Source organism: Erinaceus europaeus, chromosome 7, assembly GCF_950295315.1.
Source record: "Erinaceus europaeus chromosome 7, mEriEur2.1, whole genome shotgun sequence".
NCBI lineage: Eukaryota > Metazoa > Chordata > Mammalia > Eulipotyphla > Erinaceidae > Erinaceus > Erinaceus europaeus.
In genome coordinates, this window is record NC_080168.1 from 38,298,738 (window position 1) to 38,318,840 (window position 20,103).

At 39.6% G+C, this 20,103-nt stretch overlaps 1 protein-coding gene across 4 annotated transcripts in view; it reads left to right on the forward strand.

The window, feature by feature from the left end:
* SF3B1 (splicing factor 3b subunit 1) overlaps positions 1-20,103 on the forward strand; it is a 53,250-nt gene that overhangs the window by 4,300 nt on the left and 28,847 nt on the right. For 2 of the 4 annotated variants that reach the window (XR_009550675.1, XM_007534419.3), the window contains exons 2-5: positions 8,969-9,135; positions 12,191-12,295; positions 12,797-12,911; positions 14,738-14,817. Coding sequence is in view for 2 of the 4 variants with exons in the window: in XM_007534419.3 (XP_007534481.1) it covers positions 8,969-9,135; positions 12,191-12,295; positions 12,797-12,911; positions 14,738-14,817 (467 nt within the window). In the remaining 2 variants the exon portion in view is untranslated. Of the gene's footprint in view, positions 1-8,968; positions 9,136-12,190; positions 12,296-12,796; positions 12,912-14,379; positions 14,442-14,737; positions 14,818-20,103 lie in introns of those variants that run through there. The other 2 variants (XR_009550676.1, XM_060194212.1) reach the window with 2 other exon arrangements.

Genomic DNA, 20,103 nt, shown 5'->3' on the forward strand with positions numbered 1-20,103 from the left:
CTTCCTGTCTTTCTCATAAACTATTTATTTCTAAAGATTTAATTTATTTACTCATAAGAAAGATAGGAGAGAAAGAACAAGACATCATTCTGGTACCTGTGCTGCTGAGAATTGAACTCAGAAGAGTCCAATGCTTTATCTAATGAGCCACCTCCCAGACCACATAAATTATTTACTTAAATAAAGATAAGATAAATAAGGGGCCCGCTGGTGGTGTATCTGGTTACAATGCACAAGGACTCAGGTTTGAGTGCCTGTCCCCACCTGCAGGGGGAAAAGCTTTGTGAATGGTGAAGCAAGGCTGCAGGTGTTTCTGTCTCTCTCCCTCTATCTTCCCCCTTCACTCTTGACTTCTGGGTATCTCTCTCTCTCTTTATTATTTATCACTGGATAAAGACAAATTGAGAGGTGTGGGGGCAATAGAGAGGGTAAGAGACAGACACCTGCTTCACCACTCATGAAGCTTTCCCTTTGCAGGTGGGGACCAGGGGCGTTAACCTGGGTCCTTGTGTAACGTGAGTACTTAACCAGGTGTGCCACTGCCTGGCTCTGACTTCTGGCAGTTTCTGTCCAGTAAATAAAGCTAACTTAAAAGGATAAAGATAAGACCTTATTTATTAATGAGAATGATAGGAGAGAGATAGAACCAGACATCACTGGCTTATATACTGCTGGGGATTGCACTCAGGATCTCTGTTTGAGAGTCTGCAACACCTCCCAGTTCATGGATCAAATTTTTTTTTGTGGGAGTCGGGTGGTAGCGCAGCATGTTAAGTGCACCTGGCATGAAGCTCAAGGACTGGTATAAGAATTCCGGTTTGAGGGGCCAGATGGTGGCTCACCTGGTTGAGCACACACATTATAGTGCACAAGGATCCAGGTTCAAGCCCCCACCTGCAGAGGGAAAGCTTCACGAGTGGTGAAGCAGGGCTGCAAGTGTCTCTCTCTGTCTCTCTCCCTCTCTATCTCTCCCTCTCCTCTAAATTTCTGTCACTATCCAGTAAATAAACAAAAAGAAAAAAAAAAAAGAATCGAATCCCGGTTCGAGCCCCTGGCTCCCACCTGTAGGGGAATCGCTTCACAGGCGGTGAAGCAGGCCTGCAGGTGTCTCTTTCTCTCCCCCCTCTGTCTCCCCATCTCTCTCAATTTCTCTCTGTCCTATCCAGTGATAACAACAACAATAATAACCACACCAATGATAAAACAACAAGGGCAACAAAAGGGGAAAAATGGTCTCTAGGAGCAATGGATTCACGGTGCAGGCACTGAGCCCTGGCAATAACCCTGGAGGAAAAAAAAATTTCCTTTTGTATTGAAGAGGGGAGTGCTGACTTTTTAAATTTTTATTTTTTATTTTATTTTTCAGAGAGATACACAGAGAGAGAAACACCATAGCACTGCTCATTTCTGGCTTATGGTGGTGTGGGGGATTGAACCTGGGATTTAGGAGCCTCAGGCATGAAGTCTGTGTAACCATTACGTTTTCTCCCTGACTTATATAATTGCTCTCGGCTGGAGCTTTCAGGAATTTTCAAATTGTTTTCCATAGTGGCTACATAATTTGCACTCAAAACAGGTCTTTCTTTTCTGGATTATCTTTTAGCAATTTCATAGATTGAAAATTACTAATTGCTTCTCTGGTGGAAAATAGATGTCTATCATATGTGGACCAGTCTGAAATAGTCAAAGATACATTACGGGGGTCAAGGTGGTAGCTCACCTGGTTGAATACACGTTACAATGTGCAAGGACCCAGGTTGAAACCCTCGCCCCACTGATGGGGAAAACTGGATGGTAAAAGCTGCGTTTGAGGTGTCTCTGTCTTCTCTTCCACTCTGTCTCCCCCTTCCCTCTCGATTTCTAGCTCTCTCTATCCAATAAATATAGTGGAAAAAAATTAGGAAGGAGGAAATTCTGCAAACTGGGTAGAAGATACTATACAAGCAATATTTTGGGGGTAGAGAAACAGAACCTTCAGAGAGACATGGTAAGGAGAAGTTAACAGTTATCCTAGACTTGAGCTTCTGTTAACAATGGTGTAGGTTCTTCATCATCTCAGAGTTCAGTACTTTAAAATATAAATAATAATTTCTGAGATAGTCACAAGTCTTATTTTCTTTAAAAAAACATAAAATTTTAAGTGCTAGTAAAATACAAACAATAGGTTGTCCATTTTTAAGACTCCCAAGTTCTGCCATACTGTCATTATCAGAATCAATTCCAGTAAAATATTTGGTATGTTTATGTCACAAAAATGGTTATGATTTATTATCTATCACATCTTTCTGATTATAAAATAGATTTGATAATAAATTAAAATTCATTTTTTAATTGTTTTATTTTTTTTCCTTCTGCCAGTCCTTGGCTTTAAGCCACCTGCGCTTAACCTACTGAGCTACCGCCCAACTCCCAGAAATTGTTTTATTATATTTATTTCTTTATTGGGGAATTAATGTTTTACATTCAACAGTAAATACAATAGTTTGTACATGCATAACATTCCCCAGTTTCCCATATAACAATACAACCCCCACAAGGTCCTCTGTCAACCTTCTTGGACCTGTTTTCTCCACACCCACCCACCCCAGAGTCTTTTACTTGGGTGCCATACGCCAATACCATTTCAGGTTCTATTTGTGTTTTCTTTTCTGATCTTGCTTTTCAACCTCTGCCTGAGAGTGAGATCATCCCATATTCATCCTTCTGTTTCTGACTTATTTCACTCAACATGATTTTTTCAAGGTCCATGCAAGATTGGCTGAAAACGAACGGTGAAGGCACCATTTTTTACAGCTGAGTAGTATTCCACCGTGTATATATACCACAACTTGCTCAGCCACTCATCTGTTGTTGGACACCTGGGTTGCTTCCAGGTTTTGGCTATTACAAATTGTGCTGCCAAGAACATAAGTGTACACAGATCTTTTTGGATGGATGTGTTGGGTTCCTTAGGCTATATCCCCAGGAGAGGAATTACAGGGTCATAGGGTAGGTCCATTTCTAGCCTTCTGAGAGTTCTCCAGACTGTTCTCCAGAGAGGTTGGACCAATTGACATTCCCACCAGCAGTGTAGGAGGGTTCCTTTGAGCCCGCACCCTCTCCAGCATTTGCTGCTGTTACCTTTTTTGATGTATGACATTTTCACAGGAGTGAAGTGGTATCTCATTGTTGTCTTTATTTGCATTTCTCTGACAATCAGAGGCTTGGAGCATTTTTTCATGTGTTTGTCGGCCTTTTGGATCTCTTCTGTGGTGAATATTCTGTCCATGTCCTTCCCCCATTTTTGGATGGGGTTGTTTTCTTGTTGTTGAGTTTGGCAAGCCCTTTTTATATTTTGGTTATTAAACTCTTGTCTGATATATGGCATGTAAAGATCTTCTCATTCTGTGAGGGGTCTCTTGGTTTGGGTAGTGGTTTCTTTTGCTCTGCAGAAGCTTTTTAATTTGATGTCGTCCCATAGGTTTATACTTGCCTTAAGTCTTCTTTGTACTTGGATTCATTTCATTGAAGATGTCTTTAAAATTTATGCGGAAAAGAGTTCTGTCAATATTTTCCTCTAAGTATCTGATAGTTTGTGGTCTAACATCCAAGTCCTTAATCCACTTGGAATTTACTTTTGTATTTGGTGAAATACAGTGGTTCAGTTTCATTCTTCTGCATGTTTCAACACCATTTGTTGAAGAGACTCTGCTTTCCCCATCTAATAGTCTGGGCTCCTTTGTCAAAGATTAGATGTCCATAGGTGTGGGGGCTCACTTCTGGGCTCTCAATTCCATTACACTGGTCAGTGTGTCTATTCATGTTCCAGTACCAAGCAGTTTTAATGGCAATGGCCCTGTAATACAATTTGAGATCTAGGAGTGTGATGCCTCCAGTTCTGTTCTTTTTTCTCAAGACTGTTTTGGCAATTCTAGGTCTTTTCTGGTTCCAGACAAACATTTGTAGCATTTGTTCTATTCTCCTAAAAATGTGCTTGGGATCTTGATGGGGATAGCATTAAATTTGTAGATGGCTCTGGGTAGTATATTCATTTTGATGATGTTAATTCTTCCAACCCATGAACATGGAATATCTTTCCACTTCTTTGTGTCTTTTTCAATTTCTTTGAGTAGTGACTCATAATTTTCAGTATACAAGTCTTTCACTTCTTTGGTTAGGTTTATTCCTAGATATTTTTTTGTTTTAGTTGCTATAGTAAAAGGAATTGATTTCTGGAATTCAATTTCTTCTAGCTGAGTGTTTGCATAGAGGAATGCCACTGACTTTTGAATGTTAATTTTGTAGCCTGACACCTTACTGTATTGCCTAATGATTTCCAAAAGCTTCTTGCTGGATTCCTTAGGTTTTTCTATGTATACTATCATGTCATCTGCAAATAGTAAGAGTTTGACTTCTTCTCTTCCAATCTGTGTGCCTTTAATTCCTTGCTCCTGCCTGATTGCTATGGCAAGAACTTCCAACACTATGTTGAATAAGTAATGGTGATAGTGGGCAACCCTGTCTAGTACCTGATCTGAGTGGAAATGCTTCCAGTTTTTCACCATTGAGTATGATGTTGGCTGTAGGTTAGCTGTATATGGACTCCACTATCTTCAGGAATTTTCCATTTTTTAAAAATTTATTTTACTTATTCTCTTTTGTTACCCTTGTTGCTATTCCCATTTTTTTAGTGTTTTGATCATAAAGGCATGTTGGATTTTGTCAAAGGCTTTCTCTGCATCAATTGATATGTCCATGTGGTTTTTGGTCTTGCTTCTGTTGATGTGGTGGATCACTTTGATTGATTTACGTATATTAAACCAACCTTGAATGCCTGGGATAAACCCCACTTGGTCATGATGAACAATCTTTTTAATATACTGCTGTATCCAGTTGGCTAGAATTTTGTTCAGTATTTTAGCATCTCTGTTCATCAGAGATATTGATCTGTAGTTTTCTTTTTTGGTTGTGTCCCTGTCTGCTTTTGGTATCAGGGTGATGTTGGCTTCATAGAAGCTGACAGGGAGTATTCCAGTGTCTTCAATCTTCTGGAAGACTTTTAAAAGTAGAGGTATTTGTTCTTCTTTGAAGGTATTGTAGAATTCATTTGTAAAACCATCTGGCCCAGGACTTTTATTTTTGGGGACTTTTTATTTTTTATTTTTGATAACTATTTCAATTTCATTAGCTGTGATGGGCCTGTTCATGTTATCCACTTCCTCTTGACTTAGTTTTGGAAGTTGGTAGGTATCTAGGAAATCGTCCATTTCTTCCAGGTTCTCTAGCTTGGTGGCATATAGTTGTTCATAGAAGCCTCACATGATATGTTGAATTTCTGCGGTGTCTGTTGTGATATCTCCTCTTTCATTTACTATCCGATTTATTTGGGTCTTCTCCCTTTTTTGTTTTTTGAGTCTGGCTAAAAGTTTGTCGATTTTGTTCACTCTTTTGAAGAACCAACATTTACTTTCGTTGATCTTTTGTATGGTTTTCTTATTCTCAATGTTATTTATTTCTGCCCTAACTTTAGTGATTTCTGTCCTTCTGGTTGCTTTAGGGTTTCTTTGTTCTTCTTCTTCTAGGTATTTAAGGTGTGCAACCAGGCTGTTTATTTGTGCTTTTTCTTGTTTCCTAATGTGTGCTTGTATAGCTATGAACTTCCCTCTCAGTACTGCCTTAGCTGTGTCCCAAATATTTTGATAGCTTGTGTCTTCATTTTCATTGAAATCTTGAAACATTTTGACTTCTTCCTTTATTTCCTCTTTGACCCAGTAGTTGTTAAGTAGTGTACTGTTGAGCTTCCATATTTTGGGACGATTTCTAATCTTTTGTTGATTGTTTAGTGGTAGTTTAATTCCACTGTGGTCTGAGAAGATGCTTGGGTTGATTTCAATGCTCTTGAATTTGCTGATGCTGTCTTTGTGGCCTAACATATGGTCTGTCCTTGAGAATGACCCATGTGGATTTGAGTAAAATGTGTATTCCAGTTTCTTGGGATGAATGACTCTGAAAATGTCCAATAGTTCTAGTTTATCTATCTCTTCATTTAGCTCCCTTATGTCTTTATTGATTTTCTGCCTAGATGATCTGTCAAGTTGAGAGAGTGGGGTGTTGAAGTCCCCTATTATGACTGTGTTGCTGTTAATATATTGCTGTAGCTCTTTCAGTAGACGTTTGATGTATTTAGATGGCTTCTCATTGGGTGCATAGATGTTAATAATTGTTAAGTCCTCTTGATTGACTGATCCTCTGAGCATTAAGTAGTGTCCATTCCTATCTTTTTAAATCTTATCTACTTCAAAGTCTATCATGTCAGATATGAGAATAGCTGTTCCTTCCCCTTTTTTGTGGGCCATTGGCTTTGTATGATAGTTTTCTATCTGTTTGTCTTGTTGAGTTAGGTGGGTTTCCTGTAGACAGCATATTGTTGGGTTGTATTTTCTGATCCATCTTCTACTCTGTATCTTTTAATAGGTTAATTCAAGAAAGGATTAATTAACAAAACCATAGGGTAGGAGGGATACAACTCCACACAATTCCCACCGCCCAATCTCCATATCCCACCCCCTCCCCCGATAGCTTTCCCATTCTCTATCCCTCTGGGAGCATGGACCCAGGGTCATTGAGGGTTGCAGAAGGTAGAAGGTCTGGCTTCTGTAATTGCTTCCTCGCTGAACATGGGCGTTGACTGGTCGGTCCATACTCCCAGTCTGCCTCTCTCTTTCCCTAGTAGGATGGGTCTCTGGGGAAGCTGAGCTCCAGGACACATTGGTGGTGTCTTCAATCCAGGGAAGTCTGGCCGGCATCCTGATGACACCTGGAACCTGGTGACTGAAAAGAGAGTTAACATACAAAGCCAAACAAATTGTTGAGCAATCATGGACCCAAAGCTTGGAAAAGTGGAGAGGAAGTATTAGGGAGGTACTCACTGCAAACTCTAGTATACGATTGAAGATATTTTAACGCCATTCTTGTAGAGTTTTAGTGTTCTGATAGATGGCATATTTATGATGGTCTGACTGTTTATATAAGACCTTTCAGAACTTCTTTCAGGGCAGGCTTGGTGATAGTTGATTCCTTCAACTGTTGCTTGTCTGAGAAGGTTTTGATGCCTCCATCTAGTTTGAATGACAGTCTAGCAGGATACAGTGGTCTTGGTTGAAAGCCTTTCTCATTGAGCACTCAATAGATATCTTGCCATTCTCTTCTGACCTGTAGTGTTTGTGTGGAGAAGTCTGCTGCTGCTGCTGCTGCTGCTGCTGCTGCTGCTTCTATCGTTTGCCCTTCTTCCGTAGCCAGTCAACAGGTCAGGTTGAAAGCTGTCAGGAGCTGCTTGTTGCTGGCTTTGAAAGTGACTGGGATCCATGTGGATTTAGTCGGCTAGAAAGGATAGTCAGTTTCCCCAATGAATGGGTACTCACGGGATGCACCACGAGAAGGTTGATCCAATCCATCCCAATCTTAAGGATTTTCCTCAGTAGGTGACTCTTTGCTTTTCTCTTGCAGCCTTCAGGATCCTTTCTTTATCCTTATTCCTTTCCATTCTAAATATGATGTGTCTTAGTGTCTTTAAGTCTGGGTTAATTCTGTGTGGGACCCTCTGGCCTTCTTGAATCTTTATGTCTTTGATGTTGAGTAGATTAGAGAAGTTTTCAGCTATTACGGCTATTATTATTAAGAATGCTTTCTTCCTCTCCCTCTCTTTCTTCCTCTGGTAAGCCAATAATGCGTATATTGTTTCTTTTGAAGTCATCCCATAGGTCTCTGTTGTTGTTTCAGCATCTCTTAATCCCTTTTTTGAGATCTCTTCTTTTTTAGTTGTCTGTAATTCGTTCTCGATCTTGCTAATTCTGTCTTCAGCCTCATTGATTTTATTCTCTCTGCCCTCTACTGTTTTCTGGAGTTCATCTATTTTGTTACCCTGTTCTGATACTGTTTTAGCTTGTTCAGCTAGTTGTGTTCTTAGCTCACCTATTTCAGCTTTCAGTTCTCTAATAACCTTGAGATAATTAGTGTTTTTTTCCAGAGTCTCATTTGTTGTTCCTGTATTTCTGATTACAATTCTTTCAAAGTCTTTACTCACTCCTGTGATTATTTCCTTAGCTAATGTTTGGATGTTGAACTCGTTATTTTGTGCTTCACCCTTTGGGGGGCTTTGAGCTGGACTCTTGTCCTGGCTTGTTTCTCCATTATTTCTCTTGTTGGTTTAACCAGTTTATATATTATGTTATGAGTTCCCTCTCTCAGTACTTTTCAAATTACTGATCACTCTTGGCTGGATTGACTTGTGTCTAAGTAAGGTAGTTAAAGGGTTCACAGTGGTGGAAGTTAACAGTTGTTTCAGTAGTATTTTAATCCCTGAGTTGGTGCTCAGTGGTTTAAAAGCCTCTTTTTCTTTTTCTTCCCTGTAGGCTATGGCAGCCTGAGGGCTTTTAAACTATAAGTAGGCTTCTTAGCTTAATCACTGACTCCTGACCAAGAGATAAAGTAGGGTGTGGCAGAGATACTTCAGTGGTTATGCAAAGAGACTTTCACAGCCCCACCACTATCCCACCAAGGAGGTATAGGTCTTCTAAGTTTCTTGGTTAGATCTCTGTCCCCTGGTGTCTCTTCCTGCCGCTGTTCCAGATTCTGAGGGCAGTAGCAGTGGAGACTCAGAGTTGCACTTGGTGAGTCTCCAGGGAGTCCTCTCCTCCCATCAGCTGTCCCCTTGTTGGTGGAACAGACTGGAGGTGGTGTCTGAACTGATAAACTGCCGGACTGTTACCAGCCACTTATCTCTCCTTTGGATCCTCTCTGTCACCAGCCACACGTGTTTGCACTCACTGGTGATTTGGTGGGTTGCTGTAGTCGTTCTAGTCCTGTCTTGGTAGCAAATAAATAAAATGTATACATTTAGGAAAAAGGTATTCTCATAGTACTAGTAGAGAAAACACTATTGACATTTTCTTGGAAATATTAAGAAAATCTATTATTAACTTTCTTACAGATATTGAAGCCCAGATTCGAGAAATTCAAGGCAAGAAGGCAGCACTTGATGAAGCTCAAGGAGTTGGCCTTGATTCTACAGGTTATTATGATCAGGAAATTTATGGTGGAAGTGACAGCAGATTTGCTGGATACGTGACATCTATTGCTGCAACAGAACTTGAAGATGTAAGTTACAGATATGTAGACATCAAGCTTTTTTTTGGTTTTGTTATGGAAATCAAAAAAATAGTGGGGACTAGGCAGTGACGCACCAGTTAAGTGCACACACTATAGTCTGCATGGACCCAGGTTAAGTCCCCCACCTGCAGAGGGAAAGCTTCACGAAACAGGACTGCAGTCTTTCTGCCTCAATAAAATAAAAACCAAAAAATAGAAAGTAATTTTTTTTCCAGTTATTTAGTTATAATTTAGGGAGTTGTTTTTTTGGGGGGTTGAGAGATTGTTCGTTTGCAAGGTAAAAGTGGTCCTTTCTAAGTTTCAGAAGTTCTGTTAGTGCTGTGTTTTGAGACTAGTTTATACAGCAGAACACCTATAACTCATAAACCTGAATTACATACCCCCCAGAATTAAGCTTTACTAAGCTGCCTAGAGCAATTTGTCCATGTGAGAAATTATGAATGATGAGCTAAAGTCTAGAGCACTTTTCCACTCTGATATCATACCAGCATTTGGTGATGATTTTTTTTTTTAATTTTTATTTACTTATTTTCCATTTTGTTGCCCTTTTTATTGTTGTGGTTATTATTGTTGATACTATCGATGTCGTTATTGTTGGATAGGACAGAGAGAAATGGAGAGAGGTGGGGAAGACGAGAGGGGGGGAGAAGGACACATGCAGACCTGCTTCATCGCTTTTGAAGTCACTCTCCTACAGGTGGGGAGCCAGAGGATCGAAACAGGATCCTTATGCCGGTCCTTGCGCTTCGTGCCGTGTGCGCTTAACCCTCTGTGCTACCACCCAGTTCCCTGATACCAGCATTTGAACTCAGGACCTTATGAGGAAGTCTTGCCTTTTGCTGCGTGATAATTCACTTCCTCAGCCACCTGCTTCTTTTGATTAACATGATTGAAAGGATTCTTGTTATTCATGGACTATTTGTATGTTTCAGTTACTCAGTATGATTGAAAGATATTCAAGGTTTTTTTAAATTATATGAGTACTGTTCTGCCATTTATGATGTTTTTGTCTTTTTGTCAATGCTGTGTTTTGAATACAGGGTATGTGAGTCCTATGCTTCTAATGCAGAGCCATCTCAGCTCTCACATGTGTTTTCGTTTTTTAATTTTTTTTTTACTATTTATTCCATTTTGTTGCCCTTGTTTTACTGTTGTTGTAGTTATTGTTGTTATTGATGTCATCATTGTTAGATAGAACAGAGAGAAGTGGAGAGAGGAGGGGGAGACAGAGGGGAGAGAGAAAGAAAGACACCTGCAGTCCTGCTTCACCGCCTGTGACGTGACTACCCTGTATGTGGGGAACTGGGGGCTTGAACCGAGATTCTTATGTTGGTCCTTAAGCTTCATGCCACGTGCACTTAACCTGCTGCACTACCGCTCGACTTCCCTGTTTTCTTTCTTTTCTTTTTTTTTTTTAATTATTTATTGAAATAGTGGGTAGCAGATGCACTCTACTGGGTGAGTTGTGTTCCCCCCCCCCCCCCAATTTCTATTTATTGGTTAGAGACTGAGAAATCAAGAGGGAATGAGGAGATAAAGAGATACAGCTTACTCCCTGCAGGTGGGGGCTAGGGCCTTGAAGCCAGGTCCTTGCATACTATAATGTATGCACTCAGCCAGGACTGCCTGGTCTCTACCTGACCCCTTTAATACTTTTTTTTATGAGCGACTAGCATGCAGTGGCATATGTACCAAGAACTGAACTTGGCACCCTGCGGATGTATGTTCTTTGGTTTGCTCACTAATACTAGAAGTCCTTTATACATTCTACCTAGCTGACATTTTGTTAGATCATCCCAGACATCCAAAATTGATGAAATAACAGTCTGTTTTTTTTGAGTCATTAACAGTTAACGTATATAGATTATTAAACTTGTTATTTTTTAAATTTTTATTATCTTTATTTATTGGATAGAAAACAGCCTGAAAATGAGAGGGAAGGGGGTGATAGAGACACCTGCAACACTGCTTCACCATTTGTGAAGCTTCCCCCTTAACCTGCAGGTAGGAACCAGGGTCTTGAGTATTGTAACTTGTGTGCTCAACCAAGTGTGAGCCCCAATTTTTTCTTTAAAGAAAAAGTTCAAAAGGTTAAGTTTGTAGAAGTCAATCAGGTTTCTGTTTTATATTATATTTTAATTATGGCAGTGATAACTATATGGTTGAAGTTGGGGGAGTCACTTAGTAAAAAAAAAGTAACACAATTAAAAAACTTAGTACTTTTGGGGTAACTAATGTGCTTTAAGTAAGCTTTATAATTTTCCAAATTCAAAAATCAAATTTCATCATGCCTTATTTGAAAAAAATAAAATGCTTAGTATTAGTCCATCCTTACTTTTAGCTGACTTCCATGGAAAGCAGCTGTCTAATAATTTCAAGAGAACTAAAAATTTAATTTCCTTAAGAGCATTTATAAGTGAGAGAGAAAATAACCCAGGGCATAACTTACGTGGTATATGGGATGGACCTCAAGTATTCAAGTCCTGCACTCTGCCCCCTGGCCATATTAATATTAGCATTTTAAGTTGAAAAATGAAAACTTTTTTTTTTTTTTTTAAGAATTTATGCATGAGGAAGGTAGGTGGAGAGAAAGAACCAGCCATCACTCTGGTACATGTGCTGCCAGGGGTCAAACTCAGGACCTCATGATTGAGAGTCTAGTGCCCTAACCACTGTGCCACCTCCCGGACCACAAAAAACTGTGGTTTTATGCATTTATTTTGCCTCCAGGGTTATCGCTGTGGCTCGGTGCCTGCACTGCGAGTCCACTGCTCCTCTGACATTTAATTTTTTTGGATAGGACAGAGAAATTCAGTGGGGAGGGGAAGATAGGTAGAAAGACACCTGCAGACATATTTCCTTGTGTGAGTACTTGGGCTTAACCAAGTGTGTACTTAACTCGAGGGTGTGCTTAACCAGGTGTGCCACTGCCTGGCCCCTGAAAACTGTATCAATATTTAGACTCCCATTTGAATCATTATGTATTGCTGGGTTTTAAATTCTGATACTTTGTGACTGTTGGGTGACTTCCCATTGCTTGCAGGATGACGACGACTACTCATCATCTACAAGTTTGCTTGGTCAGAAAAAGCCAGGATACCATGCCCCTGTGGCATTGCTTAATGACATACCACAGTCAACAGAACAGGTAACCCCCTCAGTTTACTCAGCTAAGGATAACTCTGTCTTTTTTTTTTTTTTTTTTTTTAATGTATTTCTTTTTAGAGAAAGGGGAAGAAGACACAAGCACAACTCCACTATATGCCATGCTGAAGATTGAGGCTGGGCCTCAGGCATGCAAGTCCTTTGTATAGCTACCTTACTGGCAGCAAAATTAGCCAAATGTTTTTAATTTCCATAGGAACAAATTATCAGAATATTTTAATGAGTTGGTTTGGAAGAATTAAAAATACTACTTAATTTATAAAGATAACTATTTCACAAGCCAATGAACTATGGAAACATGGACATGTATATTGTCTAACTTTCAAATGTCTTATTTTTTCATATTGACACACAAAATGATAGACTTTTTTATTAGTAGGATTTTACTAAATATTTTTACGTGCTTTAATGCTGTTGATATTGTTTGTGATTGTCTTTTATTACTTTAATAATGAATGCAAATTGAGACATAACTTCTTTTCAGTATGATCCATTTGCTGAGCACCGACCTCCAAAGATTGCAGACCGGGAGGATGAATACAAAAAGCACAGGAGGACCATGATCATTTCCCCAGAGCGTCTTGATCCTTTTGCAGATGGTAATCCTTTCCCACTTATCTATAAGTATTCAGCAGTTTATTTGTATTGTTGTCTTTAGCCCTTTGATTTTTTTTTTTTTGGCATGCTTATGGATTTGCTTTCCTTTTCTTTTTTCTTTTTTTTTAAGTCCCCCTATAGATATGTATAGATTTGGTTTGAAATCACACATGCCATATTTTTCATCTTTATAATACAAGTTTTCTTTCCAGGTAGAAGGACAAGAAAATAATGAGCCAATGCCATAGAAACGCAAAGGGTTAAAGGTTTTTCTTTTACTTTTGTTTTGGGTACGCTTTCTATACTTGGAACAAATGTGTTTTTCTGCTCAGAATACTTAGAAATAAATGAAAGGTTTCATTCCAAATCCTAGATTTTTAGGATTTTTAATTTTGAGAAACTTTCTCACACTAGATCAACCCACTTAATGCTCAATAAATGCATCTACTTTGCTCTGAGCATACTTAGAGTTGAAACTAAAGTATATATACAAAGACTTTGATACTTTTAATAGTTAGAGTCTGCCTTGCTGATTTTAGTGTGCAGGTCAGCACAAGGGACATAGTGAGCCTGATGGAAGCTTTCCTCAGGTGAGTGAGCTTAAAAATCAAAATAAGGTGCCTGTTTCTTAAATTAGATTCTGCTGCAGGTTTACAAATTAGACTTTCAGCCTGCATGAATTAATAGGGATATTCTTTTTTTTTTTTACTTGCATAATTGTAATTGATTTAAACATGTATGTCAGAATTCACAGGCCCATACTAACTGTCCTTAATTTCTTTCCTACAGCAGTACTGCTATATGCCAGTCCTGTCTGCATTCTTAAGGGTGCAGTTCAACACATCCTCTCTAGATTATGGTGAAAAAGTATTTCAAAGGAAGTCTTATCAGAGCTAGTGTCAGAAAGAACGACACTATCAATTGGGCATGATCTTTCTTCAGCATAGGAAATGTCTTAGAATTTTATAAATTTTTCCTGAATTATGCTATACTATGTGTATAGCTCTTAGCACATTTCTGAAATCTAGTGTGCCTCTGTGAACCTTACTATATATGGCTTGGGCTTCTTTAAGATATTTTGAAGTTTGCAAAGCAAATACTGAATTTTAATCAAGAGACTAACACATCTCTTTGTATACCACTTTTTCTGTGTACATCATAATAACTGGTAGAAGTAATATATTTCAAGTAATATGTTTTCAGTTGTAATTTATGCTTTCTAAGAAAATGAAAATATGTTTCTGGGTCAAAAACTTAAAAGTCTGAAGCCCTTTTTTAGTAACGTGACAGTGGAATTAAGATTATAAGGATGTTTTTAAAATTCAGAATTTCTAAACTATAACAATTTTTAGAACATTGTATGGAGAACTAGCCATAGGCATTTGTAGTCAGGATTTTAACAGCTTGCAACAGGTAATGTTTTGAATATAAATATCTTTCCAAAGTGTTACTAATGGTAAAGAGATAATTTTCTAGGCTTCTATTCTGCTGCTTGAAGTCAGAACTGCTGATGGAGACAAAGGCACGAAAGTGTACGTATTCCGGATTAGCAACCCAGGAACCCATCACTTCTGAAGACTAAACTATGCTGTCATTTTGTTTTTATATGCATTAAAATTTGTTTTAAACTGCTATAGATGTTTGTGTTCAAACAGGTTAAATTGATCAGCAAACTCAATAAAAAGTAAGAAGTATAATTAAAGTTTTCTATCAAAAAGTAAATTAAATTATTATGGAATAACAATATTAGAGCAGGGCAGATAAATTAGTTGAACTTAAATATCCTTTATTTATTGTACTCTTGTCCTGTTGCTGTTCTTTTCTGCAGGAGGGAAGACCCCTGATCCCAAAATGAATGCTAGGACTTATATGGATGTAATGAGAGAACAGCACTTGACAAAAGAAGAGGTATGTGTACCAACTTCACGTTAATGCTTGAGACTAAATTGAGATGATTTTTGTTGTTCATGCTGCACAAGTAATAGCTTATATTTTTGTGGCCCTGGGAATTAGACCCCAGGTGTGTTTATGTGTGTGTGTAACAGAGATTGAGAGAGAAAAGGAGACGCTTATTTTACTTGTATAACTGCTTGTAAAACTTCTTCCCTAGAAATGGGGACCCAGGGGGTTGAGCATGATAGCAGGTGCACTTAACTAGGTGTGGCACCACTTGGTTCCTTTTGTCTTTTTTTTTTAATATTTATTTTATTTATTTATTCCCTTTTGTTGCCCTTGTTTTATTGTTGTAGTTATTATTGTTGTTGTCGTTGTTGGATAGGACAGAGAGAAATGGAGAGAGGAGGGGAAGACAGAGAGGAGGAGAGAAAGATAGACACCTGCAGACCTGCTTCACCGTCTGTGAAGCGACTCCCCTGCAGGTGGGGAGCCGGGGTTCGAACCGGGATCCTTATGCCGGTCCTTGTGCTTTGCGCCACCTGCGCTTAACCTGCTGCGCTACAGCCCGACTCCCCCTTTTGTCTTTTTTTTTTTTTTGCCTCCAGGTTTATTTCTGGGACTTGGTGCCTGCACTACCAATCCACTGCTTTTGGAGGCCATTTTTCTCATTTTGTTACCCTTGCTGTTATTGTTATTGCTGCCATTGCTATTGGATAGGACAGAGAGAAAATCTGCACTACGAATCCACTGCTCCTGAAGACTTGTTTTTTCCCATTTTGTTGCCCTTATTGTTATTGTTATTATTGCCATTGATGATGATGATGTTGGATAGGACAGAGAGAAATGGAGAGAGGAGGGAAAGACAGAGCAGGGGAGAGAAAGACACCTGCAGACCTGCTTCACCACCTGTGAAGCAACCCCTGCTGCAGGTGGGGTGCCGGGGGCTTGAACCGGGATCCTTACGCTGGTCCTTGTGCTTTGCGCCGGGTGCATGAACCTGTTGCACTACCGCCCCACCCTCCGTCTTTTTTTTTTTCCTTTAATATTTAAAAAAATATTTATTCCCTTTTGTTGCCCTTGTTTTGATGTTATTGATGTCATTGTTGGATAGGACAGAGAAATGGAGAGAGGAGGGGAAGACAGGGAGAGAAAGATACATTTACAGACCTGCTTCACCACTTGTGAAGCGACTCCCCTGCAGGTGGAGAGCCGGGGGCTGAACTGGGATCCTTAAGGCAGTCCTTGGACTTCTCGCCATGGGCGCTTAACCTGCTGTGCTACCACCCGACTCCCCTGTTTTTGTTTTTTAAGAAAAAAAAAGGTTTTTTGATGGAAAGAGAAAACTCCTTTTTTTTTTTTTTATTTCTCTCTGTATATTATTTAAAAACAAAGTCATCCCCTCAAAAAAAAAAAAAAGACATAAAAATTTAAAGAAGAAAGGAAATGAGAGAGACCCAAAGTAACATTGTGGCACATGGGGTACTGGAGCATGAATTCAGGACCTCATGCTTGAGAGTCCAGTGCTTGACCCACTGCACCATCTCCAGGGCTCCCCTGGGTTCTTAGACATGGTAAAGTGTGCATAATTTTTTTTTTTTTACTTTTAATTAAATCTTTATTATGCAATATACATCTATATATAGTTCATGAAAGTAACTATACCTCAAATCTCCATCCATTGCTCATTAAAAATAATGAATTTTAGTTTTCCTTTCTCATATGTTTCAAATCCCTACAACTTTCCCTTTAGTCACCCTCAGTTATTAGACTATGAAAACCTCCAGGGTGAATGTGTTGGGTTCCTTAGGATATATCCGCAGGAGGGGAATTGCAGGGTCATAGGGTAGGTCCATTTCTAGCCTTCTGAGAGTTCTCCAGACTGTTCTCCACAGAGGTTGGACCAATTGACATTCCCACCAGCAGTGCAGGAGGGTTCCTTTGAGCCCACACCCTCTCCAGCATTTGCTGCTGTTACCTTTTCTGATGTATGACATTCTCACAGGAGTGAAGTGGTATCTCATTGTTGTCTTGATTTGCATTTCTCTGACAATCAGAGAGTTGGAGCATTTTTTCATGTGTTTCACAGCCTTTTGGATCTCTTCTGTGGTGAATATTCTGTCTAAGTCCTCTCCCCATTTTTGGATGGGGTTATTTGTTGTCTTGTTGTTGAGTCTGGCAAGCTCTTTATATATGTTGGTTATTAAACTCTTATCTGATGTATGACATGTAAAGATCTCCCATTCTGTGATGGGTCTCTTGGTTTGGGTAGTAGTTTCTTTTGCTATGAAGAAGCTTTTTAATTTGATGTAGTCCCATAGGTTTATACTTGCTTTAGTCTTCTTTGTAATTGGATTCGTTTCATTGAAAATGTCTTTAAAATTTATGCAGAAAAGAGTTCTGTCAATATTTTCCTCTAAGTATTTGATAGTTTGTGGTCTAACATCCAAGTCCTTGATCCACTTGGAATTTACTTTTGTATTTGGTGAAATACAGTGGTTCAGTTTCATTCTTCTGCATGTTTCAACCCATTGTTTCCAACACCATTTGTTGAAGAGACTCTGCTTTTCCTATGTAATAGTCTGGGCCCCTTTGTCAAAGATTAGATGTCCATAGGTGTTATTATTATTTTTTACCAGCGCACTGCTCAGCTCTGGTTTAGGGTGGTACGGGGGATTGAACCTGGGACTTTGGAGCCTTAGGCATGAGAGACTCTTTGTATAGCCATTAAGCTATCTACCCCATGCCCAAGAAACAACTTATTCTTTGAGAAATCTGTAATTCAAAGTCCACTTTTGATATGGGTGGAGAGGTGTGAAGAATTCCAGCTGTTCTACAGAATACTGAGATCTCTTTCCCTGTCTCTTTCCTTTTTTTTTTTTTTTTTTAATATTTATTGCCTTTTGTTGCCCTTGTTTTATTGTTGTAGTTGTTATTGATGTTGTTGTTGGATAGGACAGAGAAATGGAGAGAGATGGGGAAGACAGGGGGAGAGAAAGATAGACACCTGCAGACCTGCTTCACCGCCTGTGAAGCGACTCCCTGCAGTTGGGGAGCAGGGGCTCAAACCGGGATCCTTACACCGTTCCTTGCGCTTTGCACCATGTGCACTTAACCCGCTGTGCTACCGCCCAACTCCCCTCTCTTTGCTTTTTAAACCAGAGCACTGCTCAGCTCTGACTTTGGGGTTACAAGGACTTCATTGTGTCAGGCATTATGCATTCTCCTAACTCTCCAATTTAATAGAATTTATAACTTTACTATACATATATGGTAGGTCATTTAGGTTGAATATGGCTGTAACTTTTACATGTTTGAGATAAATTTATCACTTGCAATATTTATGTGTTATACTGTATATATTTTTAGCCGTTTTCCTATCTTGTTACATAATTTATTTCTCTTTTACTCCCTCCCCCCCTTAAACCAGTGCACTGATGAGCTCTAGTTTATGATGTGCAGGGGACTGAACCCAGATCCTAGCCTCACCTCACATGAGAGTCTCTGACCATTATGCTGTTTGCTCTCCTCCTTTTTTCTTCTTTCATTTATTAGGACAGAGGATTGAGAGGGGCAGGGAAAACAGTGGTGGAGAGAAAGAGACAAACACCTGCTTACCTACTTTTCGAACACTTACGAAGCTTCCCCACTGCAGGTGGGGAGTGGGGCTCTAACCTGGGTCCTCATGCATGATAATGTATGTGCATAAGCAGGTACACCACTGTCAAACCCCTACATAGTCCTTTATTTATTTTAATTTTTAAAAAATCATCTTTGTTGGATACATACAGCCAGAAATCAAGAGGGAAGGGGCAGAGAGAGAGAGAGAGAGAGCGAGCGAGCGAGAGCGCAGCACTGCTTCACTACTTGCAAAGCTTTCCCCCTACAGGTGGGGACTGTGGTTTAAAACTGAGTTCCTGTGCATTGTAACATATGTGCTTAACTAGGTATATTACCACCTAGCCCCCTACATAGTCTTTTAAATTATTTATGAGAGAGAAACCGTAGCATGTTTGCTCATTTGTGGTGCTGGGAATTGAACCCAGGGCCTTCCTTACATATTCAAAGCATGGACTTCACATGTATGCTACTTTCCTTGCCTACATAGTCTTAATTATATATCACTGTGAGTTTTAAACAAACCCTAATTTTTAAAATTATGGTTATAGTTGTTATTGATGTTGGATAAGACAGAAATGTGCAGAGATGAGGGAAAGGCAGGGGGGGAGAGAAAGATAGACACCTGCAGACCTACTTCACTGTTTGTGAAGTGACTCCCCTGCAAGTGGGGAGTTGGGGGCTGCAACCGGGATTCATATGCCAGCCCTCACACTTTGCGCCATGTGCGCTTAACCCACTGCGCTACTGCCTGACTGACTCCCCAAACCCTATTTTTTTTATTTAAGAAAGGAAACATTAACAAAACCATAGAATAAGAGGGGTAAAATTCCACACAATTCCCATAACCCAATCTCCATATCCCATCCCCTCCTCTGATAGCCTTCCCATTCTCTATCTCTCTGGGAGTATGGATCCAGGGTCGTTGTGGGTTGCAGAGGGTGGAAGTCTGGCTTCTGTAATTGCCTCCCCACTGAACATGGGTGTTGACTGGTCGATCCATACTCCCAGTTTGCCTCTTTCTTTCCCTAGTAGGGTGGGACTCTGAGGAAGTAGAGCTCTGGACACATTGATGGGGTCGTCTGTCCAGGGAAGTCTGGTCAGCATTTTGCTGGCATCCGGAACCTGGTGGCTGAAAAGAGAGTTAACATACAAAGCCAAACAAATTGTTGAACAATCATGGACACCTAAAGACTGGAATAGTGCAGATGAAGTGTTGGGGGGGTATTTCCTGCATGCTCTTGTGTACTTCTGCTTTCAGGTATATATTTTTCCCCTAGTTTATGGGCACGGGTGAACCTATGCTCTATCTCAGGGGACCTGGACTATAGCTACCTAATTTTTTTTTTAATGGAAACATTTTCTATTGAAAAAATATCTTTGCTAAAAAAGGAAAAATTTCTTTGCTATTGACTGGCGAATTTTGCTTCAGTGTATGTAAAGTTGGTGTTTTGGGTTATAAATTTTGTGCTTGTTCCTCTATTGGACAGAGGGGATGGTGGGAATAGAGTTCTCTGTGATAGAGAAGGTGAGGTGTACTGATACCGGTCTTAGGGAAATGTGGAACTATATGTCTGTGGCAACAGCAGTCCTAAAAATCAACTTTTCCTCAAAAGGTCATATTGAAATAGAAAGTGAACAAGCAGGGGTGGGGGTGGGGTGGGGGTAGATATCATTATGGTT